The 14,604-nt window shown below is 40.2% G+C and overlaps 1 protein-coding gene across 1 annotated transcript in view; it reads right to left on the reverse strand.

The window, feature by feature from the left end:
* Positions 1 to 14,604, reverse strand: part of UBAC2 (UBA domain containing 2) — a 184,710-nt gene that overhangs the window by 16,849 nt on the left and 153,257 nt on the right. Inside the window, exon 8 of the mRNA XM_033177364.1 lies at positions 2,559 to 2,681. Coding sequence (XP_033033255.1) covers positions 2,559 to 2,681 — 123 coding nt within the window. The remainder of the gene's footprint in view (positions 1 to 2,558; positions 2,682 to 14,604) is intronic.

Genomic DNA, 14,604 nt, shown 5'->3' on the forward strand with positions numbered 1-14,604 from the left:
AGGCAGAAGGAAACTTCAAAGTGTTATGATGGCAACACTCTTAACTTTCTTTTATAGATTTTTAAAAGATTGTAGTTTGAAATAATTTCAAATTCAGAAAAGTTTCAAGAATAGTACCAGGAACCCTTGATTCCTCCTTAACCAGATTCACCAATTGTTATTTTGCCATAGCCGCTTTCTCTTTCTGTCTCTGTCACACATACACACGATCACACACAATGTACTGACACGCACAGACATTATGCCTCAGCCATTTGAGAGCAGGTTGCACACATCATGGTGTTTTTTCCCTTCATACGTCAGTGTGTATTTTCTAAGAACAAGAATATTCTCTTTCCTAACCACAGTCGGTATGTACCAAGTCCTGGAAATGTAAAATTCATATAATACCAATATCCAATCCATAGTCCAATTGATGAAACTGATCCTAAAATGGCCTTTCATCAGAAATTTTTTCTCCAGTATAAAATCCAGTCCAGGATCACATTCTCCATTTGGACAGCATGACTCCCTAGTCTCCTTTAATCTGCAACATCGTGTTTCTAAAGAACATAGGCCAGGTATTTTATAGAATGTCCCTCAAATTAAGTTTATCTTATTTTCCTTTACGATCAAAGTTATGCATGTTGATTGTAACACATAACTGATATGTCCTTTTCAGGATATGAACATAATAATTCTTTGTTCCATAACTGGTGATGTTAATTTTGATAACTTGGTTAAGGTGGTGTCCCATTTCTCCTCTGTAGAATTACTGTTTTCCTTTATAATTAGTAAGTAACTTGTGGAGGGGGACTTTGAGAGTACAAGTGCTCCTCAACCTACGATGGAGTGAAGTCCCAATAAATCCACTGTAAGTTGAAAATATCCTAAGTCGAAATGCATTTAGTTATACTTAACCTACTGAATATCACAGCTTAACCTAGCCTACCTTAAACATGCTCAGAACACTTAACATTACCCTACAGTCGGGCAAAATCAACTCTCACAAATCTAGAGTGTTGACTATCTCATGTAATGATTGAGTATTGTGCTGCAAGTGAAAAATAGAACGGTTCACAGTCGCTGCCCAACATCGCAAAAGAGTCTCGTACCATGTATCACTAGTCTGGGAAAAGAGCAAAACTCAAAATTTGATGTATGGCTTCTACTGAGTATGTATCACTTTTGCACCACTATAAAACTGAAAAATTGTTAAAGTTTGACCATTATAGGTCAGGGACCATCTATATAGAGATAGCCTAGTCTTCATATATTGATGATTTTTCCCTGAATGGATTATTACAATGCTTGCAAATCTGTGATTTTCCAATACTATCATTCTTTGTATATTTATTACTTGACATTCCATTCGGGAAAAGCATTTCATTTCCTCCAGTGTACGTATTTATACAAATATTTATCTACTAATATCATTATAATGCATGAATTCTTACTATCCTTCATTTATTTTGATCCCTAGAGCTGATGCCCCAGATGTGGCCAGCAGGATCCTGCAGCTGGCTCCAGTGTCTTCTGACATGCCCCAGCAGGGACTGATCACTTCCTTACTTTCCTGGCACACAATGATCCAGGGCTATCCTGTACGTTCCCTATCCTGGGCCTGGAATCCACCGCTTCCCTAAAGAGGCCTGGTTCCTTTTAGTGGGGAAGAGTGTTTAGAAACCAGATCTGGGCAGTAGGTGAGCCCATTGCTACCAGGAGGCCACTGCTTCTGAGCCCTCTCAGTCAGAGAGGGTATGTGTACATACACATACACACACACACACACACACACACACACACACACACTCATGAGTTTACAATGATAGTGATAATTCCTTCCCAACCCCACAGGGTTCTCCCTTGCCTTCCCCTGCTTTATATTTTTATTTTCCTTCTTCCACAATAAAATCAACCTAGTTCCTCATTTGCTCAAACCTATAATACAGCATAATTTTAGAATTGCTATACTCATACCCTTATGAAAACTAAACCTATGAAGAAATGTTTAAGATTTGTTTGCAGTTCTTTTTGTTTCTTCATTAGTCTGAGGGTATATCAGGTTCAAAAGTTACTGAAAACCATTTTCCCTCCTTCAATGTGATTATGTTATTCATTTGAAATGTAGTTAGATCATTTGTTTCTTTTCAGTTTTACATTTGTCCCTGTCTTTTGGTTTGCTTGCTGAATATGTAAAACATTAACATGACTCAAAACCACACAAAAGTGAAACCATGCCAAAGGGACACTCCCTCCCCATCCTCCCACCTCCTTGTTCCGATCCTTTATAGAGAACCAGTCTCATTAGTTTCTTGTCTATACAAAGTGTCAGAGCATCTAAAACAAGCTACCATAATGCATTCCCACCCCCTAATCCCAACCAATAATGCCTTCCTCAAACTTATAAGAACCATAGTAGCAAAAAAAGGCCCAAAGTCTCTATCACGGTGGCAGATGGACCGCTGTCACCATCTTTGTATTTACATGCTTGATTACTTTCAAGTCCTGTTGATCGAAACTGCTTCGACTCTGAAACATGGATTTAGAATGAGTACCAGGTATTACTGATGAATTACCTGTTCCTCGGAAACTTCTAGAGGAGGGGGCGCTGCTGGCTCAGACTGCCGACCACCCTGATAGTTTATGTTTTGTCGCTGACGTAAAGGAGGAAAAAGACGATTCCAATTGATCATTCCTCCCTAAAAAGAGATCAACACACGGTTATCAGACACAGAAGGAGCAGAACCATCATAATGCTTGGAAGAGCTTTCTCTCAATGCAGTTACATCTATAGACTGGGAATGTAGTGTCATATTGATCTGCTCCAGGCAAGCAATTCAAATCCAAAAGTATCACAACATCCTTCAGTCAATAGCACAAAATTGGCACCTGCAGTAGGTGCTTAGGCGAAAAGAAAGTAATGGGCAGTGCAAAAGCTGTTTGTGCACTGTGGCTCTGGAAGGCAGTGAAAGACACATACAAACACTCCTAATCTCAGCCCGACTGTGACGCCACTGACTGTCCCAACTCCAGTGAACTCTTAGGAGCTCAGGGCTTGGCAGGGTGCGATAGGAAGGAAGACATGGAGAGGAGGCTAAGTCACTGAGGGCAGCCAGATAGCTGGTGTTTCCACCATGGCCCTTAAAATGCTTCCCCACTCTACCTTTCTTCTTCTTATGACTGAAGTAAATCCTGAGTGTGCCCAGTGCAGGAAGACTGCAGACTGTGATAAAAACTCAGCAACAGGCTAGAGAGTGTGAAGGGAAATCTGACAAACAGGGAAAAGGTAAGAAGTGAGGATCAGTAACCATCTTTCTGAGGGTGGTTCCACGGATCCTGAAGACCGACAGCAATGCCATTCCTTGCTTAGTCTATGTTACCAACAAAAAAAGAAGCCACCATGGGAAGAAAAATGTATCACATGCTGCTTTTAAAAAATCCATGTTTCTAGCTATATGGCAATCTTTGAATTTATGAATTTAAATCTCTATTTCTAGAAGTCTTCTAGTCCTGACAAAATTATAGACTAAGTATCTGAAAATCTTCCTACTATAAAGACCTAAAAAAGCTATTAATAGATAAATATTTCTATACACAGCTAAACATGAAAGAAGTAAGTGGAGTCGAAAGGCCTCAGGAACAAGCGGGCGTGGAAAGCAGAGCCGCAAACAGTGAGCATCCCGGGAGACGGGGGAGCACAGGTCCTGCTCACCCAGAACCACACTGGGTTTTATCACTGTTTGGGTTCAGAAGATGCGGCCTTGGGTCTGAAAGAGGCAGCAATTCTGAGCTCAATTATCTGTCTAAAGATACAATCTGCAAATGGCAGCACCCTCAGCGAAAGAGATGAAAAAAAATCAAACTAAAAAGCCTGTCTTCCCCTGGAAGACAGCAGGAATCTTGGTCCTGCCTGAGAATTAAGAACCACAGGCAAATTTGGGGTTCAAGTTATACTATACATATGTGGTCTCAGAACCCATCAAAAAAGTTACATAAAATTGGTTTTGGGATGGAGATACCTAAGGAGCCAAGCAAAAGCAAATGTAAAACTACTCTGGAGAGATATTCTCTTGCCTTGGGGTTACATGGGATTTATGGTTAAAGCTCCAGTGGGGAAAAACTCAGAATTTAAAACTACAAAATCCACAAGGAAATCACCAATGATGAGCAAGTCGGCACACACAACACAGAGGAGGACTGGGTCCCCAAGGACCTGAATATAGGAGGATCTGAAAATGACTACACACTTCAAAAAGACTAGGACGTCACAGGAGGATCTTAAAAAAAAGACTAAGGTATTACGAGAAAAAACAGCTGTGAAAAAAAATTAGGGAAACAAAAGCCACTCTCACCTCTCACCTCTTCCCTACAAAAGATAAATCTAAAATATAAACACGTACACAAGTTGATGTAAAGAGATGGAAAAAAAATCAGAGAAACACTAATCAAAGAAAGCTGATGTTGCTACATTCATGCCAAATAAATAGACCTCAAAGGCAAAAAAAGGCAGTATTAGGGATAAAATCAATAGAATACATGAATATAGTTATATGTAACACGATGGCATCAAAACACAGAAAGCAAAAATAAACAGAATTACAAGAGAAGTGGAAACATCCGGACATATATTTAATTTTCAGCATATAACTCAGTAACTGATAGATCAACCAGTCAAAAATAATAATACAAAAAATAAATAACAAGTTTATTTCTGAATGGACATATATACCTTGCATTTAATAGAGAATATACATTCCTTTCCATTACATATAAAGTATTTACAAAGTAATTGTACACTAGATCCTATATGAAATATTCACAAATACCAAATCATAAACATTACACACATTATATTCTCACCACAATGCAATTAAACTAGAAATCAATATCAAAATAATAACTATAACAAAAAACCCCACACATTTGGAAACCAAAAAAATCCTCATAATGGAAATTAGAAGATATCTCAGAATGAGTAAAATAAAACTATTACCTACCTATCAAAGTTTATGGGATGTAATAAAGTGGTTCATGTAATTTTAAAATATTGAGCTTAAAATAAAAAAAGAAAACTGAAAATTAAAGGGTTATGTATACCTAATTTAAGAAGTTAGAGAAAGTAACAATAATCTAAAGAAATGAGAAAGAAGAAAGTAGAAAGTTGACAGCAAATGCCATTAAAGTGGAAAACAAAGAAACAGAAGGAGTCACTAAAACTCACTGCTGGCTGTTACAAAGTCAAATAAAATAGGCAAACCTGGCAAGCTTGATGAAAAGACAGACGAAGGAGCACAAATAAACAGTATTAAGGATAATACAAGGGATATAATGGCAGATTTTTAAAAAATCACAAGAATACTTTATTCATACCAATAACTTTGATGAATGACAACTTTCTAGAAAAGTATAACTTATTAAAACTTATTCTAGAGAAAACAGACATTGGTAATTATCTTTGAAAATTGCTCAGGACCATCTACTTAAGCTGAGCCACACGTGAGACTCAGCAATTCCACTCCTGGATAAAAGAAATTCAAACACATGTTCATCAAAAGACATGGACTAGAATGTTCTCAGCAGCATTATTTATAATAGTCAAAGATGAGAACTACCCAAATGCCCATCAACTATAGAATGGGTAAGTTATGGTGTATTCACATACTGTAATCTAATAAAGCAGTTTGAATGAATGAACTATAATGACATGCAACAATATGGCTGAATCTCTCAAATGATGCTGGATAAAATAAACATAAAAAGTACATTTGTATGATGATGATTATTATATAGCATGTACTTTTCTGGATATATGTCATACTTTAATGTAACTGAAATAGTACTTAAAAATCTGCCCACCAAAAACCTACAGGTGAAGTGTATGAAATCTTTAAGGACTCCTTATCTTATATAAACTGCTCTAGAGTACAGAAAAGGAAGGAGAGTTTCCCACCTGATTTTTTGAGACTAGCAAAACATTGCTTCCAAAATAGACAAGGCCACTATGAGCAAGAAAAATTATATAATATATAGTTTATTTTTCTTGGGTAGATATAATAATCCTAAATAAAATATCAGCAAATTCAATCCAACAATGTTTAAAAAATAATTATCTAGTTTGATGTACTATACTAGGATTTACCTTAGAAATCTTAGAAAATCTAGCAACATAATCCACACATGAACAGTTTGAAGGAGAAAAATCACTCATCTCAATAGGTATGAAAACAATTTGACAAAATTCAGTAGCCATTCATGAAGAGACAAAAATGCCTATTACCAATTCTCGCATTCAGCACAAGTTACAGCATAATGAGAACAAAAACCAAACCCAAACAAAAATCTCAGTTAAAGATAGAAAAAGAGAAACAAAACTCATTATTCAAATGATGACTGTCTACCTAGAAAATCCAAGAGTGTTTACAAATGTCTCTCAAAGCATGAGAACAAGAGAGTATAATTAAAAAGTAGCATTCCCTCTACTGAAATCATTTAGAGAATGTATGTACAAAAAATTACTATTTATAAAGAGCAATAAAAAATATAAGGTAGTTAAGAATAAAATCAAACAAAAGATCTGCAAGATCTCTAAGTAAATGGAAAGATTCAGCATATTCCTGAATTGAGCCTGGTAACATATAATCCTATAATCTATCCAGACACTGCCAACTCCAGTCTAGCAGACTGCTGGTTCACTTCCAATATCCATTTTCCCTCTTTGAAAAAAACTGTTTTGGTTTTCTTGGGTGTGTATATATGTGTGACTTGCTACCTTTCTCAGTTTCCCGCCACATTGACTAGGTTCTGACAATGGTATGTCAGCAGAAAGGGAATATGGGCCGACCAGAAGATCCTCAGAGGCAGGGGCTCGCCCTTCTTAGAGGATCAGGTGGAAGTCCTGCGCTGAGGATACAGCAGCAGCAAGGAGCCGGGGGCTGACACCTTTAGGACGCTGCCCCGCCGGCCTGGGCTGCCCACTGCTGGACTTCTGTACGAGATAGAAATAAACTGCCTTGTTTAAGTTTCTGCTATTTTGTGTTATCTGTCATTTTGGAGTCAGACTCCTATCATTATTCCTATTCCCATAAATTATTCCTAACTGCTATATACTCAAAATTCAAAAGTATGTACGTGTGTATATTTTGGTGGGACTAGACTATTTGAAGTTAAAGCTCAAAACTAGGCATGACTATTTTGAAGAAGTATGATAAGAAAGGAGTTCTCTACCAGTTATTAGGACTTAGTATTAGACTGCAGTAATTAAAGTCATGTGGTATTAGTGCAAGTTAGGCAAAAAGTCCAAACAGGAGACAGAGTCTAGGAATCAACAGTAAACACGGGCACTTGGTTATGAGTCTGCACTGAATACACAGTCCTGGCACAACTGTCTATAGACAGGGAAAAGATAAAACTAGACCTTTACTTCACACCACCCACAAAAAGAAACACTAAGATTAAATATTTAAAAGTGGAAAGCCAAACTGTGAAAATTTTTTGAAGAAATAGGAGAATATTTTTATGTCATTAAGATAGGAAAGGATTTCTAAAACAGAAATATGAAGCATAAATCACAAAGAAAAAAGTGGTTAAAAATTACTTTACCTGCAAGAACTTTTGCATTAAAAGTTCAATTGTTACTGAATTAAGTAAGACAAACTAAAGATTGAGAGAAAATGTTTACAACATATAAATGCTATATGCTCAAAACTCAAAAGTTACAAATCAAGGAGACTTAATAAATCAAAGACACTTATGAATTTATAAGACAACACTTATAAATCAATGAGAAAAAAATAAGTGACTCAAGAGAAAAGCAGATAATGTATATGAATAGTCCATTTATAGAAGGGGAAATCCCAAGTCAAGAAACATATGAAAAGATATTCAATCTCACTAGTGTTAGGGAAAGGCAAATGAAAACAACAAGTTTTTTTATACCCACAAGACTAGCAAAAATACACAGCCCAATAATACTGAGTGTGGGAATGATGTGAAAGAAATGGGAACTCTGATAAGTTGCTGATCAGAGGATAAACTGACACAATCTTTTTGGAGAGTAACATCTCAAGATCTAGTAAAACTATTCTAGTCTATGGCCTGGGAACTTCCCCTCCAGGGAGCTGTCAATGCTGAGGGGGCCATGTATGAGGATCTTTTGTGAAGCACTGGTTACAATATTAAGTAAGAAAACGGAAAACATTCAGTTGTTCCTAAGGAGGGAAATAAATTAATAAGTGGTTCTATTATACAAAAGACCATTATAAAAGCAGCTAGAATAAATGAACTAGATTTACATGGGTAAATCTAAAATATACAATGTTGAATGAATAAAGTTGTACGAGAATATGCATATGCAATGTATACATATATCATTTACATAAATTGTATGTAGTTTATGTAAATAATACAGATAAAATGTAATACCATTTACATAAATTTAAAAATACTCAGAACAAGAGTATATACTATTTTAACTTTTTTTTTGAGATGAGGGTCTTGCTACACTGTCCAGGCTGGAGGGCAGTGGCTATTCACAGGCACAATCATGGCGCACTGCAGTCCTTCACTCCTGGACCCAAGCAATCTTCCGTCTCGGCCTCCTGAGTAGCTGAGACCATGGATGTGCACCATTGCGTCTGATCTATTTTAACTGTTTTAGATGGATATATGATAATGATGACTCCGTTCTCCTACCCCCAACCCAGGAGACTGGTCACAGTTTTGGCTGTTAAGTGGAGGGGAGAGGGGACAGGATGGTGGTGCTGTTGACATTTAGTAGGCAGAGGTCAGGGATGTTGCTAAACATCCTACAATGTATAGGGCAGCCCCTTATAACAAAGGATGGTCTGGATCAAAATGTCAATGGTGTGTAGGTCGAGAAACCCTGATAAGTACGTATGTAGTAAAGATACAAAAACATGCAAAGGCACACAACACACCCGCTCCAGGACCGTGGAAGGGGAATGGCCTTTGAGTTACATTTCATTTCTTACAAGAGAGTGGGAGAATCAGAGAGTAGGCAAAGCAAACAAAACCCCAATCCCTCTACTCCTGTGATAGTAGAAAAGTGCTTAAAAAGCAGAAAGTCACGGCTCTAGGTTCTAGGATGTTTTGACATGAATCTGCTCGTTACGCAGGGTTAAATATGAGCCTCTATAAACAGGAAATGTTTCCTTTACTTTGTCTTCTTCAAAAGCAATAACCACATATTTTAAAAATGAAGAAGGAAACAGCTTGCAGTTTGAACAGGCGCTTTATGAAGTATTTATTATTAGTTTGTAAGAAGATTTCAAATGAAGTAAAAATTCTTGTGTATATATACATGTATGAATGAATAAATATATATTAATACATATATACATACATACATACATGATGGTTTCCCAACTGAGGAGCAGTAAAAGTTTCTGACATTTTATTAAACAGAAGTTCCATGGAACAGAAATCCATGTTCTACGGGCATTGAAAGATTTCTGGATGGGAGAGTGAGGCAGTGTCTACATCAGAGACGCCAGAAGAGCTCACGGGTGGCTGACCTCAGGCACTCGAGTGTCCACAAGAGAGTGTGAGCCAGGCACACGGTCTCGTCCTTGCTCCCGAGGGGTGCACCATCTCCTTGGGGGAAGGCAAGATACCCAGAAATGGAAAAGCCGGAACAATGCAAGATGATATATAATTAAGACGGGAGCTGTGAGCTAAATTAAAAGGACTAGAAAAGCTCAGAGTGGACATCAACCCACTGCAGCCAAAGCACAGGGGTAAGACTTCCAAGAGGATAGGGCTGGGGTTGAATATTAAAAGAGAATGATTTCGACGATGGAGAAGAAAGCAAGCAAGGCATTTTCCCCAAGGTGTTCAAAGACAGGGGCCTAAGTGGGTTTATACCGCTTTCAAGGAGCAAAGCAATGCTAAGGAAAAACGGCAGAGGGACAAAAAGGTAGAGGAAGCAGAGGGACAGAAAGGTAGAGGAAGCTGAATAAGAACAGTCTCTAGAGCCAGAACACCTGGGCTCAAATTCCAGCTCTACCTCTTACTGTAACACCTTAGGTACATTTTCAAACACTTCCATGACCCTTGGTTTTCTCACCTGTAAAGTGGTAATAATAACTGCACCCACCTCACATGGAGAGTATGAGAATCAAAAGAGTTAATTCATGTGAAACATTTAAAATAGAACGTAAAGCCATCTACAAGCTTATTGCAGCTTAGCTATGATTATTTTCATCCTTACTACCTGGCCTTACACTTTATACAGTATTGTTTCTCGTCTTCCCAACTAGACTAAAGGATCCTGGAGGGCTGCGAAGGATGGAAGACTTGAACATATTTCCCAGGTGGCCAGTACCACTCTCAGCTCAGTGCAGTCCTTGTACAAATTGGTGCCCCATAAAAGAGTAAAATGGAGAACAATCACAGAGGGGGCATTATGAATGTGATGTTTTAGAAAAACTCAAATTACTTCCAAAAGTATCTTCATCTTATTTTAAGACTGCTGGCCATTGGAAACAAATGCACCCTTTCTTCTCAGTCTCTGGTGCTCAGAAAGCCTTTATTGGCATGCCAGGTTTTGAAGTGTGAAGCATGCAGCAGGGCCACCTCCAGTCTACAATCGGTGGCCACCTGCAGGCCACCATGCAGGGAAGGTTCTGAGGGAGACCATGGGGTAGGCAGCGAAGGGCGATGTGACTGTTTAGGGGTGCTGTGCTTGGGCACACAGGAGGCAAGGCAGAGCCCACACAAGGACTTACTCAGTGTGCTATGGACGAAGGCTTTCAAATGTTTTTCACCTCATGGCACACACAGACAAAGACAGATTTGCAAGGCCCACAGGAAAAGCCAAAACTGTTTACAGCTGGCCCAGTGGCTTCAGGCCCTTTCCAGTTGCCCCTAAGAGGGCAGGGGACCAGTATCTCAGCCAATCTATGACCATGGGACAGTGGCTGGGAAGCTCTACCCCAGGCCATAAGGAAATACCTACACATTTAGGAAACAGGCTGATTTAATAGGAGCCTCTGACAATGGGGATGACCTACCATGGAGATCAAGGGCATAAAAAGACTACATTGTTTTACTTGAATGAGTTAATGTAAAATCACAAAATTTTCACATCTACTAATGTACCTGGTGATACTTTCAGCAACAAAGGTAGAAAGAGAATTAAGACAACCTCCCTGCCTTTTAGAAGCTCAGAGTCTGGTATTCTAATAATGAAACAGTTTTTCCTTTTTCTTCCAGGTTATCAAAGCACCCTTTGTTAGATCCAGTGGATCCTCCTGAGCGCTCTCTGACCTGACTTCTGGCAGCACCAGGTCTTACTGACCACTCTTCCTCGACGTTCTCTTCCCCTGGCTTTGTGGCATCCCGCTTTCTTTCTAGCCCTCTGGCTATACTTTCTCAGTGTACTCAGATTCTCCTCCTCCCACTCCTGTCCTTCAGACACGGGTGTTCTTGAAGGTTCCATGTGGGAAGTGTTTCTCTCCTTCTTCTGTGTTCTGGGTGCCCATCCATTCCTAGGGCTTCATGGGGTAGAGACTCCTAAACTCGAACCTCCAACCCAAAAGCCGTGTCTCAGAGCCATGTAACCCACTGTCTCCTGGATACACTTTCATCTAAATGTTATGGAAACACCTAAGATAGAACACATCCCAAACAAACTCATCTCCAACCCTGTATCTCTTGCTGTGTCCCCTGTCTTGGGGCGTGACATCCACATCCATCCACTGCATAAGCCAGATCTCCAGACTCTGTCCACTGTAACTCCTCCGCCTCTGTCTTCACCCTCACTCTCACTGCCCCGTGTGGGACCACAGTCCATGGCTGGGATGGCTCCAGAGTTAGTTCCTAAGATACAAATCTCGTCAAGCCCCTCTTCTACGTAGAAACCTTTTGCTGGATCCTCATTGCCCTTTTATTAATTTTAAAATATTTAATAACTCATTAACAATCACAAGCCTATTACTTGCTAATATAAACACAGATTTTTGAAATAAAAAATAACCACGTTTTCCCAAACAGAATTACTGAGAAGAGTGGAACTGTTTTCCATTTTTGCAAATCTCTTTAATGTCTGACTTACTAGAAGGTTGCTGGATTCTCCTATCTACTTCTGCATTGGATTCTGTTCTGTTACTCTGGCTTTTGAAGTACATGAAGCAAATCCAGTCACATAGATAAATAGTTAGAAAAAAAAGGAAGAGTACGTTAAGGGCCTTTTTGGATGACTATAGACATCCTCCCCTTTGATGCTACTCAATGCATCCCTGTTGCTTTCAGAATCTAACGGAAATTTCTCACCTGGGCTTACCAGACTCCTGTCTGCCACTGGAGTCACTTTCTCACCACCCCGCCCTCACATTCTCTACTCCTGCTGGGGAGTCTGTTCTCACCACCCCGCACTCTTCTGCGTGCTCTCACGCCTCACCGTCCCTTACAGGGCTCAGCACATCCCATTTCATTTGCAGGCTAACTGGCTTGAATCTCGTAATAGCCTATTAGCTCCATGGGGGCTGTGACTCTCCATCTTGTCCTGTTTGTAGATCTGGCCTCCTGTACGGCCTGGCATATGCAAGTGCTCAAGAAACAGTCGCAAAATGGATAACTGAATGGACAAAGACACAGTGAAGCATATTGCTGAGTTAAGGTGTACGGGGTTTACTTAGCCAAGACTCTAGTTAGTTGGGACATGAAGACCCAGGTGGTAGGTTACTAATGAAGGTGGGGTGGAAGGGGTGAGAAGGGTTAAAACAAGGAGACTCTCAAAGGACATGCTTGATACCTACATTCTTCATGGACATAGCACCCTCTTCTAACACAAGAACCAGGAGATACAAAGAAGCAACGCTGGGAAACTGTGGTGAAACCACAAATGGTAGCTTCTCATAGAAGAGAGTTATTTGCAATTCCCTGTGCTCTGTGGAAGCTGCAGGTTTTGATGCATGAATATGCTTACACTTAGTTTCGCTCATTTGCTTTCTGTGCGTAGTGCGCTGTCCTGGGGCCAGATAAGGAGGCTGTGACACAGAGAAATGACTAATTTCCTATGGCCCTGAAAAGAGTTTGGCTGAGATAACAAAACAAATGTACATTAAAAACTAAACAAGAAGCACTTCAGGACTGAACGAGAGGCACCTTGTTAGACTTAGAACTGCAGTCACGTGTCGCTTAACAACTGGGCTTCATTCTGAGAAATGTGCTGTTGGGTGACTTTGTTGCTGTGTACTTACAGAAACATAGATGGGATCGCCTACTACTCACCAAGGCTGCTTGGTGTAGCCTATGGCGACCAGACTACAAACCTGTACAGCAAGTCACTGTACTGAATACTGGAGGCAGTTGTAACACAAAATGGTAGTTGTGTATCTAAACATAGAAAAGACAGAGCAAAAATATGGCATCATAATCTTATGAGACCACTGTCATACATGCGATCTGACGTGGACCAAAACATATTGTTATGTGGTGCATGACGACAATAGTGAGCACAACTTATACGGAGGGGAAAGACACCACAGAGGCTGCTGTCCTCAGCAAAAGCTTTGTGGCAAAACCGGGGAAAAACCAAAGAGCCCACCACCAGCACCACACACACAAACTAGCCACACATTCACCGCCTGGATAAGAGATGGGGCAACGCGAGGCCCAGAAGAAACCCTGCTGCATATCTGAAAACCTTGGTTCCTTGGCAAAGTCTTAAAAACATGAACCTTAGAAAACTCAGAAGACTGAATCTAACCCTGTTATGTGAAGTGCCACCCGTGACCTTCGTGTCGTGCTATAGAAACAGTGGATTTTATCTTTCTGTGCTGCTTAGCGGTAGTCTCAGTAGGTACTGGAAAAAATAATAAACTTTGTTGGCTTGAACAAAGTCCCAGACTAGTTTTGCAGCTCTCGGTTTCACTTTTCCTTTGCGGTTTCTTGCAGTGACCAGTGTTGATGGATGAGATGCTTCAAACAGCTCTATTTCTTCTAGGCAGAATAGAAGGCAGTTTCCATGGCAATACAATCAGGAGACACAATACATCCTGTTGCTCAGTTCTGAGAACTTTTTGGCTGGGAGGACAGAAGTCCCCAACCATCGGCTGCCCTCTGCCCCGTCTCTTCTTCCTCTGTCTTGCTCTAGTTGGCTGGAGTCCCAAAGGACACACGCCTTGCCTGTGCATTCCATTCAGGGGCTAAAAGGGTCAGGGCCACGGCTAGTGTTCCAGGCACTGACTGGGGGTGGCAGTGAGGACAAGAGGTGCAAAGACATCTACAGAGCACATCAGGAAGCTCCAGCCCAGCTTAGGATGCAACCCAGCAGCCCCTGCAAGGGATGCTTCTACCGTGTGTAGTCTGACACATGTGTCCCAAGGCTTGTTTACTTTAATGACATTTCTTTTCAGAGGCCTGACATACCTAGTGCAGCTGATCTTACTGTGACATAGGTACAATTTTAAAAACAGGTTCAACTGGTTTCAACAGCAGCTGCAAACCCAAGAGAGACAGGTTTTCCCTTTGTTTCAACAAAGCACGGCTCCCAGCCAGTTCCATCTGCAGAGGCCTTGGTGGTGTAGGGAAGGGACTCTAGAGAGAGCCATGGGACACACATGGCTCAGCCATGCACCAGGGCATCCAGTGGGACTGTGC

This window comes from Trachypithecus francoisi, unplaced genomic scaffold, assembly GCF_009764315.1.
Source record: "Trachypithecus francoisi isolate TF-2019V2 unplaced genomic scaffold, Tfra_2.0 Lachesis_group18, whole genome shotgun sequence".
NCBI classification, from domain to species: Eukaryota; Metazoa; Chordata; class Mammalia; order Primates; family Cercopithecidae; genus Trachypithecus; species Trachypithecus francoisi.